We start from the raw sequence: 19880 nt of genomic DNA on the forward strand, positions 1-19880 counted from the left end.
GATGCATTTTGAACTGAACGCGAGCCGAAAATGAACTGAACGCGTTCTCTTTTTGAACGAGAACGCAGCAAACATTGAACTTTCGTGCAAAGTTCTGACAATGCACATGAACGCCCCGTTCACATCAAAATGCTCACTGCAGCTACAAACACGAAATAAATACATCAAACTATGTTGAATTCATATCATTCCAAATTAGATGGGACCATCAATGTTGCTTAGGATCTTTTGTACGACTTTCGCATAGAAATGTGTTGGGCTGGTGCCTTAGAAACAATTTTCAATCCGCGTTCACTTTTCAGCTCCCATGGGTTCAACTTTTTGAACTGCTCAATGTTCAAGCCTACTTGATCCCTCGTTCAAAAATTTGAACTGGAACGCAAACTGAACGCGTTCAAATGCAACACTGTCTTCAATGACTCCAAACATTATTTCAGTAGTTTACGAAGAAATTTGTTTTGAAATTACTCTAAGGATGTTTCCAGATTTATTGCTGGAAGTACCCCCAGGAGCTTTTCTATGAATACATCCAGCAATCTGTCTAAGAACATCCACAGAAATTTTCCTAAAAACACCATTGGATTTGTTAGAGGTAGTCTGTGGTATTAAAGGACGATTATTAGTAACATCCCTTGAAACCATTGTGAATCCCCTGATAAATTCATCAAGAATTAAATATTTGGTGGAATTTTAAAATAAATTAATCGCATAGCTTGAGCTTGGAGCATGATTGGCCACCCGTGGTTGCTACTCCAGTATCGCCAGATCAGCTGCACTTACACAAGGAATCAACCAGATACCCTCAGTGTATAAGTGCTGGTGATCTTCTATTTTTAGGCAACAATGGCACTTGCCGCGTCAAAATGCAGGCCAATGAGGAGAAGGGGGAGGAATTGATGATACATTTAGAAATGGCTCCCACAGCAAACCGGATATTCCCCCGCATCTACGCCAGTTCTAGCGGGCAGGTGTAGGGGTGGTATATTTATGACAAAGAGGCTTGCTTTTTGTTTATCGGAGTGCCTATATAGCAGGAAAGGAGTGTTCCAATGATGGAAGAATGTTTTTATGTCCGTCTCGGGTTCTAGCAAATGCTATGAACTGTGATAGATCAACTGTGATAGATCAACTGTTATATATTAAAAGAGGAAGATAGAAAGCAAGTGAAAGATATAACTACGAAGTACGAGGAAAGGGACGGGCCTGGAATTGAACCCATGACCTTCTGCTTATGAACCAGAAGCGGTAGCCATTAGACCACCAGCCTCGTTTTGGTGAAATTTTGAAATACATTAACCGCCTAATGTAGGAACATTTTTTTTAAAGAAATATCTCATATATCTATTTAAAAGCAAAGCTGAATAAATTCAAGAAAAATAGTATAAAGGTTTTCAAAATCAAAAATTTAAAGATCCAGACAACCGTTTGAGCTGAAAATGCAACTCACTGGTCACTCGCTGGTGGTGATCAATCAATCAAATTTTTAGCGCGAACGGTTGTCAGATTCCCTAGATTTGTGCTCTTGAAAGAGCACAAAGAAGAGGTTGGTCTTCGATGTATCTTCACCTTAACATGAGTCTAAATGCTTCTAAAATTATGTCTAAATGCTTCTGAAAAAAAAAATACCGGAAGAAATTTATAAAATGTATCGAAATATTTTATAAAGAAATGCTTTGAATAAAAAAAACAGATATTTCATTAAAAATTTGATAATTTTGAAAATTAATCCCTGAGAACTGTCTAGAGGAATTTCCAATATGTTAAATTATCGATCAAACCCCTCTCCGTCCGAAAACCTGACAACGTCAATGTACTCATGCGGCGATATCTTCATCTCAAAAATTTCACTACCCGATTCTCCAAAAAGCACAGACTATTAACCCACAGTGACTGCTGAAGGATAAACATTCGGAGCGTAAATAGATCACAAACAAGCGCCTAATGGAGAAAACTCCCCTTTCTCCAACACCCACACGATCATCCCACTTTGAAAGTCGACCGACTTCCATGGTCATGGGAAAGTCTGACCCGGTTGGAGAACAACCTTGGCGAAATATCGCAACTTGGCCGTGATGCACGCCTAAATCCGGGGCGACAGCGCACACGGAGATGGCGACGAATACGCTCACAAAAAAACAGTAAATATGAATAAATTTTCACCCACCCACCACCGGTCGATTCTGATCATCGTCGTAGCAAATGGATGATGAAAAGTGTTGCTCACCGTGCTTCTGTTTCACGATCTTAATAGACGTAATAATCTTCCAGTTAGTCCGATCAGCCAAATGAACTCGTGCGCACACCAAAAGCAACAAGTGTAGGTGGATAAGTCGTGACGTTGCGTAGAAATTTACGACTTACGGTATAACCAACAACTTTGTTGATGTTTGCATGTAAAATTTTATTTTAGACGTTGGGTGTCTGTTTTCATTGAAGGCCAAGTTTATACCAAATGTTTGTTACCGAAGGGTTTGTTCAAATATTTTCATCATTTTTAAGTGTCTCTGAATACCTTGTAGTTGAATTTTATAGTCGTTATTCAAGTGCTCATCGTGTCAGAGTTGAAAACAGTATTATGATTGTATAATTAACAGCGATATTTCTCTTATTAAAATATTTATATACATATTAGCAACTTGTTATCTGTGGATGTGTGTTTTCACTAGAGCAGGGAATCGAGTCAAGACACTTCCAGCATGTCTTTGCTTTGTAGCCACGGACCTTACCACGAGGTCGAAGAAGGCCGTAGAGATTGACCTACGTATTCAATTTGCACTTCTTCTTCTTCTTCTTTCTAACTTAAGGTGGAGAAGAGTCGAAGCCAAACTTCAAATTTTCAAGAGCACAAATTTGGAAAACCAAACACCCGTTGGAGCTGAAAATTTATTCGATTGGTCACCACCAGCTAGTGACCAATCCAGATTTGTGTTCTTGAAAATTTGAGGTTTGGCTTCTATTCATCTTCACCTTAATGTCCCTACGGGTACATATTCTGTTCAAAATTAACTCATTAAGTAATACTAAAATCACAATTTCATAGTTACTCAAAGATATTTCCATGTTAACTTCCTACCATAAACCAGGGTAAACATTTATTTAAAAAATAAAAACTTTAAAACAATAATATTCATATTGGGGTAATATCGATCACCATGTAATAACAAATGTAAAAGTAAACAACAACAATGCTATTCACAAAATTCGGTTCCCCTGAATTTAAAAAGTGCGAATATAGAACTAATGTAGCCAATTTGCTTTGAGGTACAAGCTCAGGTAGTTGTTTAACGAGAATGCTATATTTTTCATAAAATAAACAAAGCATCCAATGCTGTTTAAAAAAAAGTGTTGAGTAGTTAATTCTCAAGCTAACTCACCATTTAGCCATTTCAAATTCTTAAATAAGGTACCCCGGGGCACGTATGACCAAAAAATGGCAGTTCAGACATATTGTTCAATATTATTTCCAAATACAAATATTTCCCAAATCTAACGGCTCAGTCAACTACGGCAGCATATTTGGTGATGTTTGCACGAATGAGAAGGAATTATTACGAAATGTCTAAAAATTTAATATAACATCTAAAATATGAACTATGGGTCGCCGTTACCCCGTTCTGCAGAGCAAGCGGGACCCAAATTAATAATCCACCTCAAAATATTGATCATTGCTATTAAACAAACGATCAATCATAGTGTGTTATGTAGGAAACATAAATGATGTAATTATGGTATCAACCATGAAGTACGAAACACTTTTAGAAGAAAATGTTCGTTAGATATAGTGTCACATCAAACTTTAAATTCTTTTTGAAAAGCGTTTAGAGAACTATAAGATATAGTCAAAATTTAATTTGTTCAGGTTGCTAAATAAGAAGTACATTTAAATACTTTCAATGACTGTAAAAATTGTTGAAATTTCCTGGAGTTGCAATTTTTTTGGCAGAAAATGGCTTCAAGAGTGAAATTATACTTCGCTACTACTGATAAAAGAGAAAATTGAAATACAAGTTAGATTTAATAGGAAGTTAATCCTTGTAATTAACCCAAAATTTCAACAACGTTTCTGCTAAATTTTTTAAATCGCATTTTGAAAAAAAAATACAATATATTAATGGTGTGAAGAAATGCCTGATATGGCATAAATAAATTCGGGGGTAATTAGGACCAACTAAATTTGCATATGGAATGAAATCGTAATGTCTATATGACGTAAGCAACTTTCATTAATACTCAAACTTGTGCTTCCTGGTGATAATCTAATTTTGAACCAATTACTTCATTTCGACATCACAAGACGACAAATATGCCGCGATTTTCCATGCAAGTTGAAATTGAAACTGCTATACAGTACACATACTAGTAAAAACAACACATTTATCACTTTCCCTGGGGTACCTTATTGTTAGGCTCTGTCGTAGTGGATTGTTTAGCACCAACATTTTCAACCATGTTGGTTACACCGTCCTGAACTATGAAAAGTTTAATGAGACAAAGATTTTTGAAAAGTGAAATAGATTAAGGGGTCTATTTTATAAGTCGAGTCGATCAAAATGACTCGACTGGAATCACTGTCGACCGAAAAATTCGATCGACTCAGCTCTGTCACTCGAGTTTTTCGACAGTTATCACTCTATGTGACTGGATTACTATGGACCGATGCACGAGTTCACTATCTGACGTTTGAGCGGTGCCGTGTTACTTACGTGACCATGGCAACTAGTGAATTCGGCACCGCTCAAACGTCAAATTAGTGAACTCGTGCATTGGTCCATGGGAGTCGACGGGTGACGTCTGAAATATGCATGCTTGCTTTGATCGGTAATGAATTTAGACGAGTCACATGAATGTGCTCGATTTGCAAAATAGGCCCCTAAAATTAATCATATTTCAGACCACGAACTAGAAAACATTGAATGACTGCGTTGTATTCAAAACGCCCAGAATCCAAGAAAATAATCACGAATTGTTTCCGGATTGATCAATTCGACCACAGATTACGGTACCATAGTTCAAAGTTTGAAATGTTAAGATTACAATACAAATTGATATACAGTAAAACCTCCATGAGTCGATGTTCCATTACTCGATATCGACTCATGGAACCATACTAAAAATATAAAATCATGGTTACTATGATGGTCCCTTCAAACAGCTTTCCAAAGAAATATGTTCCATGACTCAATATTTCCTTGAGTCGATGGTCCCTTCAATATCGACTCAAGGAGGTTTGACTGTATGATAAAGAAACATAATTGAGCAAATTTGCTGGAGTAATCTTTAAATGAACACACGAGCAACAACAGATTCGGAGCATTTACTGGATGCTCATCTATAGGAATGTCTGAAGGAATCCTTGGTGGAATACCTTGAAGAACATGTGGAAGAATTCCTGATGAAATCTCTGAATGAATTACTGATGTGCTGTCTAAGAAATTGCCCATTATATTCCTGGAAAACTTTCTAATACAATCGCTGGTGGAACATACTTTTTTAAAGCAAACTTTTGAACATATTTTTTACAGCTAGTAAACTACAAAAAAAACTTGTTGACACTTCTAACTAAGCCTTGCGTAAATCATGCAAAGAAAAAAAATATTTAAAATTCAATTTAGTGTAAACTGAAGAATATAGTAAAAATAAATCAAATCCATCTATTATTACATCATCACGTTTAATTTGTAGCTAAAGATTTTACATGATCATGTAAATTTAAAATGTATTAGATTTTTGACATTTCAATTTATTCAATTTATTCTTCTGAATAACTTTATCAGATGTACATGGAAGAAATGTCTTTCAAAAGGTCTTACAAAATGTGACAGCAGAAGATAGAAGAAAGTTTGTTTGTGTTAATCAACTGAGCAAACTATTTGTTCTTAAGCTCAAGTTAGATTCAAACTGCCGCTCTCGAATTACTATTTTGATTACAGGTTAATCTGTATGTAAGCCTACACACAAAACGCTATCATGATGATCAGCAGTATTTGATGAAACATTTAACAAACTGAACCAAAATTTCAGCAAAAATGCTGAATAGCACAGCTTGCAAAATTCAGTAAAAATGGTATATCTAGCAAAAAAATATTGCGAGGGTAATGCAGTAAGAGCATGTCGAGGTCAGTGCTGTAAAACGATGACTAAAGTCTGTTCATGCGTCACAGAAACATGTTTTTGCAATTTCTCATCGTAATAAGCCATTTTACGAAGCAGGTCAAATGACAGGAGACCTGGGATTTTTCAATCATCGTCGTCAGTTATGGCGATGATGATGGTTGATGACTGTGCGCATTTCAAGCGTAGCTTTTCACACAGGCGAAAACTTAAATGGAGAAAAAATATTAAAATATTTCTGATCACAAAAATGCCTTTTTATGTGAAATATAGGTGAAAAAGAGGTAGCTGATACAATAACTAGGTGTAAAGTTGCAGTAACAAACATTTTTGGATCTCTTTTTTGTCATTTTCTTCATGTCCTCGTTTGGTAAGATGAGGCGTTGTTAAAAATCACGCTGGATTTAATCCCAGGTCTCCTGTCAATTGACGCCGTTTCGGCGATCAGCTGTTCCGAAACGTCTCGTAAAATGGCTTATAGGCTGTTTTTCATCACGCCAATCTGTCATGAAACGGCCTACTTTCCTGCACTGAAGTATGCAGTGCGGGAATAGTCATTACGCAACTGAAACCAGTGGTGTAATGATCCATTACGCAACGCTTTCTCATTATGCAACTGTTATTATTATTTATCTTTATTAGGGAGATTTTCAGCCCTTGGCTGGTTCAGGGATTGAACTTCGTCATCAAGTTTTACAAGTCCCAAAAAGGTCGAAAGCCGATATATCAGTCATCTGAAATGCTTGAATCGTCCGGAGGATTGCGAGCTGCATTATATGATAGGGGATGTCTATTAAAATAAAGTATTGTAGAGTCTAGATATTGAAAATGTGTCAAAACAAATAATATGTGAGTAACTTAGAAGATAAGTATATTTAATTGAGATCGTAACGCAGACAAAAACTTTCGAAAATGTTATCTACATTTCGACTTTTATTCATTTTTATGGAAAAAGTCTCTTTTGGAAAATAAGTGGGGTGTTAAGGGATTAACTTTTCTACTTTTTGCAAGTTACTTAACTCATTCAATTTATTATTATGAAAATGTATTGGCTTTTTTCGGTGAATAACAATACCTATACTCAGAGCGGAAGGGAGTAACGAAAGTAATGAGATGACAAGATGGATAGAATCGCAAGCGAGCGACGAGAGAAATTAATAGAAGTTGAAAATTTGTTTTAACAGAGACCCATATGTGTGAACAACACAATCGAAAATGACAAATCGTTGCCTAACGTCCTGGTCTTGAACAGCTAGATGTTGTAGTGTTGGTCGCTACTAACACTAGACAGGCAAAAATTTGTCTCCTCGACCTGTTAACTATATTGTTCGGCGTATGTAACAGTTCTATCGATCGTTGGCATATTTTCGGAGATTGATACGAAATTGACGTTACTTATTGGATTTTTTCGCGTCTAATATCGCATACCCCTAATTTGCCCAAGAACTTTTCCTGTATCCATCGCCACGAGTTTGCAGTTGCTCTTATGCACCAAATTAATTAATTATTTCGTCAAGTTGATGTGGTAGCATGGTTAGTGTGCACGCATGGCGGTAGATTTTTAGCAATGTTCGAATCCCGTCGCTGGCACCAGTTTTTGTTTATCCACATAGTGATAATTCTCGGGAGCAGTTGGTGAGCGAAAATATGATGGAGTGAAAAAGAGGAGTGGAATGATTTTCGGTTATCCTCCAGCGTTACTCTAGGGAAAATTAGTGTTAGCGAAAAAAGAATGTTCACGTGAGAAAGGAGCGATAAGAGCCTTCTCCTTACGTGCGAAAAATCGTAGATTTCGCATCATTGATACGAAAATTCAGAACCCTGATGACTATGTATCTGGATATTTGGAGGACTCATATCAAGCTCTTAAGGAAATCCTTGTTGAATTTCTGCTACAGTCTTCCACAGGTTCCTGTTAATTTTTCGTGAGTTCATAGCATGTAATTGACGAATTGCTGACGAAGTCTTATCCCCAGACTCCTTATGATTCTTTCGGAAAGTAGTTGGCATATTCTTCTGAAATATTTAGGTACTGGATTCTATGAATGACTTATTCGATTGAATGATTTCATCATCCCTAGATTGTTGGTAGATTGTTCATGAAACCCTAAATGTTTCCTGGTATGACCCACTTGATGTCGGCTATTTGTTACATAAAACCAAAGGAATAAAACCATCGAACCATTTGCTCTAAAAATTAAAAAGGAGGAAATACTTCCTTTCGCGTATTACAAGCAATATACATCGTTTACAATAAGATGCTTTGCAAATCAACCCGAAACGGAAAACAATCAAGAATCCCATTTGTTTGTTATTTCCAAAATCAATAAAACAGTAGATTGCGATGAAAATTTTCACGACCGCCAACAGCGAATTGTAATACCCGCGCCTCTTTCTACTCGACTCGACTTAGCTGAGCAAAACGGGAACGCATGTAAGCCGAAACCATTAGCAACGGTCATATATTCGAACGGCGAGGCAGCTTCAGTGGCCGCAAGAAAGTCAGTTCATTTTTTAATGGGATGATGTCTATTTTTACACGCCACTGCTGGGCGGTCATTTTTCCTTTCCGAATAACAGATATTCCACTCAGTGGTCCATTATTTCGAGTCCATTATTGCTCACTGAGTTTGTGGTAGTCGGACAATTTGAGCTCATGTTGCTTATAGGCAGATCGGTTTCTGTTGGGGTTTTCAAAAAAAGATTAGAAAATCTTCGAGAAAAGAAACGCGTACACTCAACTTTCACCGAAAAATTAATGAAATTATTTTCACCCTGTTTTCACGCTCGTTGATGCAAAACAACCTGTTCGCAGTGAATTTCTGTCACGCATTCGTCACACATGTTGGTACAACCGCGCTTACCACTACTAATTCGAATATTCGACGAGCACCGCAATTTGCACATAGCATAAATTACATCACATTACACTGCTGTGTGAAGCCAAAGCTATTTTTAGGATAATGCCCACGTTGATCGCATCGCATCACACTCAAACGCTCGAAATACGTTTCGTCCCTAACCAAGTGCACCGCATTTGCCGATTTTCACGATCCACTGTTCCGTTTGTGATCGTGTTTTTCACAACCATCCCGTGTGTTTTTCATGTATTTCAATTGACCACTCGCCAACGACAACCACAATGCAGTTTTGACATGCAGCCGAGCGAGTTGCAATTGAGCCGTTGGGCTTCAAACTTGAAGCTTTGAGCTGAAGGAGTTCTTCGGATATTAGATTTGATACTTGAATTAGGTCAAAGCTCAATTTCGAAACCCAACGGCTCAATTGCCAAAGTGGCTTATCCTTCAGCATAGACAGGCAAGGACGGCCGTCTGGAAAGAACTTAGAATCACAAAACCCTTGCTTCGACGATTCTACCTTCCACTGTGTGCGTCTTTCTTATCCCTATATCTAAACCCACCACATAACCCCTGTCTCTAGCACTGAAAGCACCTTTTGATTAGAATCACCATATTCCACCCTTACTCAAAACCCCGCTTCGAGTGAATCAACCGAAGTCTCGTTCGGTACCCCCGGTACTTCTACAACAAACGTAACTAACACCCGTTGACCAACCCGATTCCACCACAGATCAGCCCGAATGCAAAAAGTGCATCAAGGCCCTTCAGGAGCTGGAGAACATTGACGACGAAGCCGACGAATTGGACATTGGTTTCGTCAAGATTCACGACGATGCCCTAGCCGAAGAGTACAACCTGGGACCACTGCCGAAGCTGGTGTACTACCGGCACCAGACTCCGATCGTCTACGAGCGTAAGTCACCTCAACATCCGTGTGAATTGTGGAGCCCATCTATATGGCAAGTGTATTTCCTTCACCGCAGATGAACTTCAGCGCGAGGAAGACGTACTGGAATGGCTCGTGGAAAACAAGGCTACCGGCGACGAGGATGACGTGATCGAAGAGGTCAACGCCAAGACGCTCAAGACTCTGATTGCCAACATCGACAATCTAGTCGTTTTGTTCTGTAAGTTTAAAAACTGTTTCAAACCCCGATGTGGTGGATAATTACAATAGGGCTTTTGTTTCTTTTGTATTTTTGTGCAGATGACGATGGAGACGAAGAGTCAGAAAACGTTCTGCATGAGCTGGAGAATATCGATGATGACTGTGCCAAGCATGGCATTCAGTTCGTCAAGATCGACGATCCCAAGGTGTCCAAGGAGTACGGCATCGATGATGTAAGTATACTTGCGAATATATATTCTTTTAATATTTTAACCACTTCGATGACTGGCATCATTTTTACTCAATGTACCCTTGCGTTGATGACCAAGTGTTACTACGCTTTCTCATCGTCTCTCGCTCTTTCCGCTTCGGCTGCGACCAGCAATGCAGTAGGCCATGAGGCCGATTTCGTACCTGACCCCTGCACAACTTCTACTGGTGCGTTTTTCAGTGCTTGTTGGCTATTTCAGTTGTGTAGTGTAGCTCTTAAACCTATTATTGTAACTGCGAAGCCTATCGCGCTCTTTGGACGGACCTTTTTAATGTCGAGGTCGTTTCTGCGATTCCGGGGAATGTCTTCCGGTTCGCGTTGCTCTTAGCCTGCTACTGGTCTGTAGAATACCGGAGTCAGTCCAGCGCTTCCGAGTTGAGAATGGTGCCTGGCGCCCGAAGGCTCAAGCCGGTAATACGCTATGTACTATTCGCAGTAAACTCCGGTGGAGAATGACTTTCAGTTCACAGGCGCCCTAGCCTGCCCTAACGGAACACTTCCCACTATCTAACGACGGAAGTTCTCCCGAAACTTCCAACTTATATTTGATCGGACAGGTGCCGAAAACATTCCTATATAATTCCGATTGGAAGACATCCGGTTCGCAAATGTCTCGCACTACTCGACCTAGTCCTCGACGGTGAAATTGGCCAACGCCGATTGCGGCCCGACATCCACTAGTTTTCCCGCCATTTCCGATGCAACGAAAATATAATCTGCGTTGTCGCTCTGTTCATTGCGTCCCGTGGGCTTTCAAGATGACAAAGTTTCTGTACAATCTCGAAGGTAAAATTGGTCGGGGTTCTGCCAAACCGCACCAAGCGCCAATTTTTTCAAAAAATGAGTTATTTACACAAGAGGATTCAGATTATCATAACCTTTCTATCGTTGACGCAACTCGTCCACGATCTTACGACGTCACGTTGGTTTGGCTTGCCGGATTTTCTTTGACGTTCTGCAGTACAGACCACCAAAGATTAAACCAGAAGTTTATTCTTTGAAACTCCCGAGTTACGAGGACTTCAATTCAGTAAACTTCTTGCAAGGGGAGTTCGCTTTGGTTAGAATCGTCCTGCAGTACAAGCCAATTCTAAGTCCAAAGCTCAAAAGCTCTCTGTGATCCACCTGCAGTACAAGTAAATCAAAGAAACTTTGCAGAAGAGCACGAGGCGGATTTTAACAACGCTGAAACTTCATCGGTGAGGATAACCTTTTCGGATTAATGAGGACTCGACGACTGATGAACAAATACTAACTATATTTACAATCAGTTTTTCCTTAAATAGCATAAAATTGATTAACAAGCATATCGATCACCCTTTGATTTCCAATGCCAAAATATATAGCATCCTTCACTTTGCTCACTGATACACGGGAATACAAAGGGTGAGTTTCTTTAGTGCCCCTTTCATAACCGGGACTTTATATTCAAACTATTCGTAATGCTACGGTATCTACTACTGAGCTTGAATGGGTCAATTTTCGAACCCGAATTAACTGCTGATCCTAGCACAACTGACATACTGTCCTATGCGATGAGTCGCTTGTGTAATATTTGCAACCAAGAACGTTGCCCGCGGACGGTCCGTCAGCTGGCCAGTAATATGATCGTCTTATGCACGGACCTGTGTGGTGTACTTTCTACGCGATCTACCGCGTGGCTTATTTGATTTGAATTAATTTGGAATATGCGCCCGTATCTGATTGCAATGGATACGGTCGTTGCCGTGGATGAATTAAATGTGTCTTTACAGCTGATCATATTAGAGTCCGGCGCCGACCCTTTCCTTACAAGATATCGAATAATTTAAATCAGTGGTTCTCAACCTTTTTTCAGACATCTTTCTAAAAGTTCGAGAGTAAACTTCTGAGAATTAACTTGCCCAAATCAACAGAAAATCAAGTAGATGAGATACTTCCTATAAAAGTGTTTGCTGGCTTGTTACAATAGTACAGCAAAGTTCTGTTTGGGTATTCTTAAGCTTTCCATAATAATTTTCGAAATCTTCACTATAAAATTTCCCAAAGAAAGGTTAGTTGTCCTCCATGCAAGCTGCTTGGAATAATGTCATAAACTTGCAATGAATTTTGAAGCCAAAGCCTAAACCAACTGAAGGTCGTTGCAGGAGTTCGTTAAAATTGCGCCAGGAATTCTTCAAAAGTCTTGTCAGAACGAGAATCTTAGCAGTTTTTTTTTTTTTTGCTTTAGTGATGCAGATATACGTCAGAAATCTTACTCAACTTATGCTAAAGACTTTGAGAAGATTAGTTTGATTATTTAGAAATAGAGAACAATTTCAAATTTCTCCAACTCCCTCAATAGTTTGCTAAGGAACTTTCAAGAACTTTTTCGAAGGTCTCGCCTAGAATCTGGGAAAACCTGCCAATGATTAGGCCAAAATTATGTCACGAATTTCCTATGGATACCTTGTAGGAACAAGATTAGGTTCTTTGGCAGACTTGAAAAAAAATCATGCAAAATCAGTGAGGAAAAATTGGTATTGTAATCTCTTATTGGCAGAAAACATTGCAAGTATGGATCAGTAATTGTGTACATAAAAATTTAACAATATTTGAAATATAAAAATTCTGAACCACGCTACTAATGCTCTATGCAAAAGAACGATGGAGGGATTTTTCGGATTTGTTTAATAATCATGAAAAATGACACAATGGCTTCGCGGACCCCCTACACACTTAAAAATTGTTCGCGAGCTCGGCATTTGAAATTGCTGAGTTAACTCGGCTTCTGTGCATTTAGCTGAAAACTCAGCTAAAAAATAATTGTAACCGAGAATCGGCATCCTCCGAAACTGAAATCTCGGTTAATTCTAATTTTTATCCGTATCTCGGCAACACTGTGAGCCGAGCACCAACGTTAACAATGTTTTCACCGAATTCAGTTCTCTTGAATGCTGATATTTCGGTTTGCCTACTAAAGTTACCGAGATTCTCAGCATTTTGTTTGACCATCTGCCATCTTGTTTTCATTCACATTCGGAAGTGCATCGGTTTTGTGTTTACGTGGAAAAGTAGCGAAAGTATCGAGGAAAAGTATTTACAATAAACATAGTGCTAGAAATGATGAAGCGAGAGGAGTTTAGATTGTCCAAAATCTCCAGTAAGTACCTACGGTCAATGTGTTTTGAGTAATTTTTAGTGCTTATTGGCGGGCATTACGTGCTTTTGTGCCGGGAAGTAATTAAGGCACAAATAGACGAATTTTAAAGATACGTTAATAAACATATCCATGTGTGATTTATTCGCAGCTCCATAGTTACCATTACTTAAAAATACCAATGAAAACTAAACAAATTAAAAATATCCTCGGCGTCTAAAAGTGGCTCAATTATGATTGTTCTTCATTTTTGCTGAGATTTCGGTTCGTGTGTTGCCGAGATTTTCGGTTAAACTCGGTAGCTAAAACCTCTGCCAGAAACCGAGTTAATCAGTTAAAACTATTTAACCGAGCTGACTGCCGAGCGCTCGGCTGTGCGGATCTCGGTTTCTGAAAGCCGAGACTCGGCAGATTATTCTAAGTGTGTAAGAAGTCGTCACGGCCCCCTGGGGGTCCGCGGACCACCGGTTGAGAAACCCTGATCTAAATCGTCAATCGTTGTGTAAATTCAAATTTTTACTCTGGCAGTACATATTCTGTCCATGAACTGAAATTGTAGCCAACCTATAAGCTTAGGTTTATAGCTTGTCATTGGAGGTAATTTAGTATTCTTATTCAAAACGATTTTTTTTTAAATTCTTCCTAAACATTGCAAACAAGACAGGACCAACACCAAGGAATTTTAGCATGTAATGTAAGCGTACGGTTATGTAAAATAAACTATTGTTTCGGTGATGCTGATGTATTTTCATTGAGATTTTGTTCAGCCACACCGCACTAAGCACCATTTATATGAAAATCGTGTTTTTGTATGAAGAAAAGGTATCAACATGCGCTAAACGCTAACTTTTGCTTTTTATATAATATTTTGATGAATGCATGCAGGAGCCGTAATGAAATAACAAGACATTTAAATTTGATGTTGTTTGAATAACTTGGTAGCACATGGTGCGCTTTAGCTGTTCCGAAAATGACGTTTTCTCCATCAAGCCTAATTGATCAGAGCACGCATAAGTTTTTTCTAGTTTTTAACTCTCAATTCAACAGTTCGAAATGACCGAGAGGTAGCACACCTAATCAGCACTCGAAAGACACAAGTTCGAATCCCGACTATTTTTGTTTTACGTTGCCCGTACGGATTTTCATAAAAATCAATCAACTTTCAGCTTATGTGACTATTTTTGAACTATAGATCAGAAGCAGTTTTATAAGCAATGAGAATTTCATGCCATTCGTGGTGAATGATGGATTTTGTGCAATTCCTGGTATCCATTTCACGTAAAGAATCGTGAACTTGTTCAACCCTAGGACAGGACGTGACAGCTCAACTAAGACTGCCCAGTTGTTTTTCGGCCGATATCCTTGACGATACAAAAGCCAGTGCTACCAGTATTCATTTTAAGCAAATCTTGTGAACAAATTCAAATATCAATGCCCATAATTTGGTTGTTTCTTGCACGCTTCATTCATATAGTGCAATAGAGGATGCTTTATTTTAAATAATTCAAGTTTATATTAGAAACCGGCAATACTTGTAGAGAAAATTGACACAATTTCCATTATATTGCTCTCAATTAAGTATATTTGATTGATTTTAGTATTGTAGGAGCACATGCGGAAAAGTTAACATGGAATATAAATGGATTCGAAACAAATAGACTTCATGAAAAATTTTCAATCTTTTTATGAAACTTTAATTTATGATCTAGCAACACGGCCGGGCTAGCAACAAAGTGCCCTGTTGAAATCCAACTCAACGATGTGAAAGTAGGCCTTTGCCAAAACGACCAATCAGGAGTGGTCTTTTTTGACAGGCAATTGGTTTCATTTTTGTACTGTGACCTGTCACGTCTTGTCTTAGGTTCAACCAAGGTTCTCATAATGCAAATAACTTGGTGCGCTCTGGCAGAACAAATTCATGGTTTTCTTCGATGATCACATTTTTAGCTACATCATTGTTGTCTCTTTCAAATCTTTGAACGCGTGTGGACCTTGATTTAACATAATTTCTATTAAAATAGGTTATCCACCAAGATAAAGACAGATAAAATACGTTTAGGATGCCTTGTACCAATTTATTGTTCAAATAGGTACCCAACATTACATTGTGGACCAGTTCTATGGGAAATTACAAATCCTTCTCATTCGTAGGGTATAAACATTTGTAACATGCATGGAGATGATACGAAACATTTGTTTGGAAATCATGAAACACATTCTGCCATACCGAACTGAAACCCATTTTCTTCTATTTTTGTTCAGCCAGAGTGAACTAAGTGCCTTTTAATTTGAAATTAATTCTAATTACATGGCAAATATATGATGATTTTCTGAAATATTCTATCTTGACTTACTTATTGGACCCTGTTAGTCATTTGTGAGCGATAAAATTTTGAAAAGAGTCGTTCGCGATCTACTTGCAGGTCAGCGAACTTTAAAGTAAAATATCTCAAAATAATGGTTTTGGTACTTGGTGCGGTTTAGCAGAATCCCGACCAAATATCAGTCCTTCGCCTCACCCAACTACAAACAATCAAATATTGCATGTTGCAGTCCTTCCTCGCCATTCGAGCAATCTGAGCAGCATGGCTACTAGTGTGGGATAAAATTTCCCAAGTAGCACACGAAACATCTTCCAAAGAGATGCTTTTCAAAAATGGTTTCAATCGCGTATCAATAAAAGCATCTGTAACTTCCATGGTTCTAGTTCGGTTGCATATCAATATCAAGGCTCATAAAGTTTCATTTCCGTTCCAATTAACATGCATTTCTCTTCTTGTTTGACGTTCAACATTTTTGAAACGACAAGATTTGCTGCAAATGTCCTTTGCAAATTTATTGCTATTTCTAGTCAAGTTTGTCAAGATGTTTCCAGCAACTTTTCAATCAAACTTTTGAAACTTCTCCCAAAATGCCGGTTTTAATGTTATGTTTCAAATTACTTTCATTTAAAGCATCCGCAACTTGCATTCAATTTTCGTTTCCATACCCACAACTCAAGAAGATTCATCCCAGTTGCGACCAAGTTGCACTAAACTACGTGTATGACAGCTAGAAGTTTGTTTGAATCGAGTTGCAATATGGTTGAGTTGCACCTTACGTATCATCTAACAACGAAAACATGGTCTAGCAACAGTTTGTTTGTTTGAATGGTGTTTCTCATATGTTGCGCGGAAGTGATTGCAAAAAGTTTAGATTGTTGCAGGCGTGGTCTAATTTCGACAGTAATGAACTTGTATTCCGAAGGGTGCAGTAAAGTTATAAGCAACAAGCTTTGATTAATGGGCCATGTGGTCGCTTTTATAGTGCATTGGCGAAGCAATTGTTCGAAGAGCTGGTGGACTAGTGAGTAGAGGAGAAGTTTGATGATCTCGAGGTCGGAAGTTTGGTTCTCTTTCATATTTTTGTTTTCTTTTTTTTTCTCTCAAGTATTTTGCCACAAATAAGCAATTTCGATATAACTTAAATATGTTGCAAACAGACTCCACCTCTTGCGCTTTTTGCGTTGCTATTCAGTGCAATTGAAAGTCATATTTTCAACCATTGACAACTTGGATTAGTTTCAAGAGATTATTTTATTCTTGAGTTGAAACAAACTGTGCTGCTTGGGTTGGATTCTCGCTACAGTCCGCTTTTTGGATTGTATTTAAGTCCCATAGCAACTGTGCAAAATTTCATCACGATCGGTGAAACTATATTTACGAGCCAGCCGTTCAAAGTTTGTATGGGATTTAGTATGAAAAAACTTGCTTTTGCAAAGAAAAATCGACACTCAGGATCCTGCTGGATTACATGACATATTATAGAAGTGTACATGACATATCATGTAAATATTCATGATATTCTACGCTCCTATTATGTGCATTATATGTCTCAGAAATTTACACGTTTCGTTCGAACTGTGTAGATTTCTACCTTCACCCATCTCGTACATCATAACTCTGCTTTAGAAATACAGTCAAGTTTCCCATAATATGATGCAACCCACTTTCTTACCGCCGAAATTTCAAAGCAGTTTTCAATTGGATGAATTGTAACTGAGTCATAATATTCCTCGAATCGATTAAGCGATAGCTGAGAAATTGCAGTGGGCGTCAAGTGGGTGGCAGCGTCTAATGGGAAACTTATCTGTAGCTCTTCATAATCTGGAACAGTCTGTTCTATTCATACTCTATAGAGTTTACGATTCGTGTTCTTCTTTATCGACATAGCACATTTGTTGTATGTTTTTTGATAGTTCGTAGACTTCACATTTTTTTTTTCTGTGGATAACAAATGAGGTAGGGTCGATGTACCAATAGTCGCATAGCTAAGAACAAAAAATCATAGAAAATCGAAAAATAACGCTAGCGTCATTATTTTTACATCATCTGAAAGCTTTTTATCTTGGTTTTGTGGAAAAAATATGAAAACTACGAAAACTCAAATGTTTGTATTTGTTATCGCGTGTGCCACTATAGGAATACATGTGCCTATAGTAGCACTATTTCTAATTCCTGTTCCTATAGTAGCACTAGCATCACGGCGAGGAAAAATACTCATCAAAATCGTATTTTTACAAAACTTTTACATTTTTCCTACACAGTTTGGATCAAAAGCTTTCGATTGCTGTAAAAAAAATCTGTTCTCCAAACAAATGTGGTGTAATTATGTATAGTAAGAATAATATTACTCTCGTTCTTGTTATTGGTGCTATTAATGTTACGTTTTAATACTTAAAAATTAAAAAAGTATATTTACTTAATCAAAATATAATGAAAATGATGTATTCATTAGTTCGCACTAATTCGAACAAAAAAAAAACATTGTAACTAGAATAATTTGGATAAAATTCATCCATGTATACCCAAGAGTTATACAGAATTATTGTAGGATTATTCCTAACAATGTTTTCGAAAAACACTCGACCAAATAAGGTACGATACTATGCTTTCAATTGCAAAATTAGTATATTTTGCTCTTTTGCAACAAAGCTTAGATAAACCACGAAAAATTTCGTGTGAATTTTGAAATTAATATTTTTTATATACCAGAAAGGTTTAAAAAACTTTTAGGGGGAATAATTCAAATTTTTTTTGGTCAATTTGCCAAATTTAAGCTGGGAATGGAAAAAAATGAAGGAAACAACATTTTCGGATATTAAAACTTATTAAAATTCTCGTAAGCAGTCTGCCAATAAATGATAATAATATTTGATTCTCTTACCCCACCCTACTTAAAAGTACGGGTAAATGTACCATGTACAATATATATATTTATACAGTATCTGTATTTATTTATAAAAATCATATTTTTTCATTGCAATTCATTAAATTAGAACTGAAATGCTCACCATGTGTTGAAAAAAATAATAGTATTCGATTTAGACAGAGATACAATGTGTACGTGTAGTACCAGTTTTGCAATAGTATCAGTGTGGGCGTAAGAATATAGCCTAAAACGAAGCAATGGTGCGAAAACATTCAACATATTCAAGTATTTATGCTTAATATTGACGAATGATCCACTTACCTCACTGTACCTTACCAATAACTCGTGTCTAGTTCGTCAGATGAACCTCGCGTTTGATCTCACCAAGCACAGCAACATGGCAATACGCTGAGATGATCTCTAACAGCAAACGGTTAGTTGATGTGCTTCATCCGTTGGAAAAATGTAACTTACTCTCCGGGTTAATTATCAACAGTGCTCGTCAAGCACAGCGCCGCCATGTACCAGGGTCTACGGTACGAAGGCGTTCTCCTACTCTTTGGTGAGACGACGACCAAGGTTTTTCGTGATAAATCCGCCGCGTTCAAAAAATATCAGAAGCGCGGCTCTCGAGTAAAATACGAGCGATATATCGACCTCGAGCGTAAATTTAAGAATCTCGTACAAGCGAAAAAAAAACGTGGATATTGGCGTAATTTAGTTAACGTACTATCACGGGATACAACGATGAGGACACTTTGGACCGCCGGGAAAATTTTCGAAACGATTCAACGATTAATAAAGATCGCGAAAGCTCTCCTCGGTAGATCTTCGATTTCGCCAAGAAGGTCTATCCGGATTCCGTACCAACGCAACGAACCATTCGCGACGTTCAAACAAATAGGAACGATATGGATACACCATTTACGATAGTAGAATTTTCACTTGCTCTTCTTTCATGTAACAACTCTGCCCCAGGAATGGATAGAATTAAATTCAACATGCTAAAAAACCTCCCAGACGTCGCTAAGAGGCGCTTGTTGAATGTATTCAATCAATTCTTGGAGAGCAATATTGTTCCGGATGAATGGACACAGATGAGGGTGATAGCCATCCCAAAACATAGTAAACCCGCGTTGGATTATAATTCGTATACCTAGTCCTATCGCGATGTTATCATGCATTCGAAAGTTATTAGAGGAAATTATTCTCTCTCGGCTT

The 19880-nt window shown here is 37.9% G+C and overlaps 1 protein-coding gene across 12 annotated transcripts in view; it reads left to right on the forward strand.

Annotated features, from left to right (window-relative positions):
• The window catches only part of LOC5573987, a 145243-nt gene that overhangs the window by 54619 nt on the left and 70744 nt on the right, over positions 1 to 19880 (forward strand). For 11 of the 12 annotated variants that reach the window (XM_021842268.1, XM_021842269.1, XM_021842270.1 and 8 more), the window contains 3 exons: positions 9703 to 9885; positions 9956 to 10099; positions 10180 to 10313. In XM_021842268.1, the coding sequence (XP_021697960.1) occupies positions 9703 to 9885; positions 9956 to 10099; positions 10180 to 10313 (461 nt within the window). Of the gene's footprint in view, positions 1 to 9406; positions 9500 to 9702; positions 9886 to 9955; positions 10100 to 10179; positions 10314 to 19880 lie in introns of those variants that run through there. The other variant, XM_021842279.1, reaches the window with a different exon arrangement.

This window comes from Aedes aegypti, chromosome 2 (genome assembly GCF_002204515.2).
Source record: "Aedes aegypti strain LVP_AGWG chromosome 2, AaegL5.0 Primary Assembly, whole genome shotgun sequence".
NCBI lineage: Eukaryota > Metazoa > Arthropoda > Insecta > Diptera > Culicidae > Aedes > Aedes aegypti.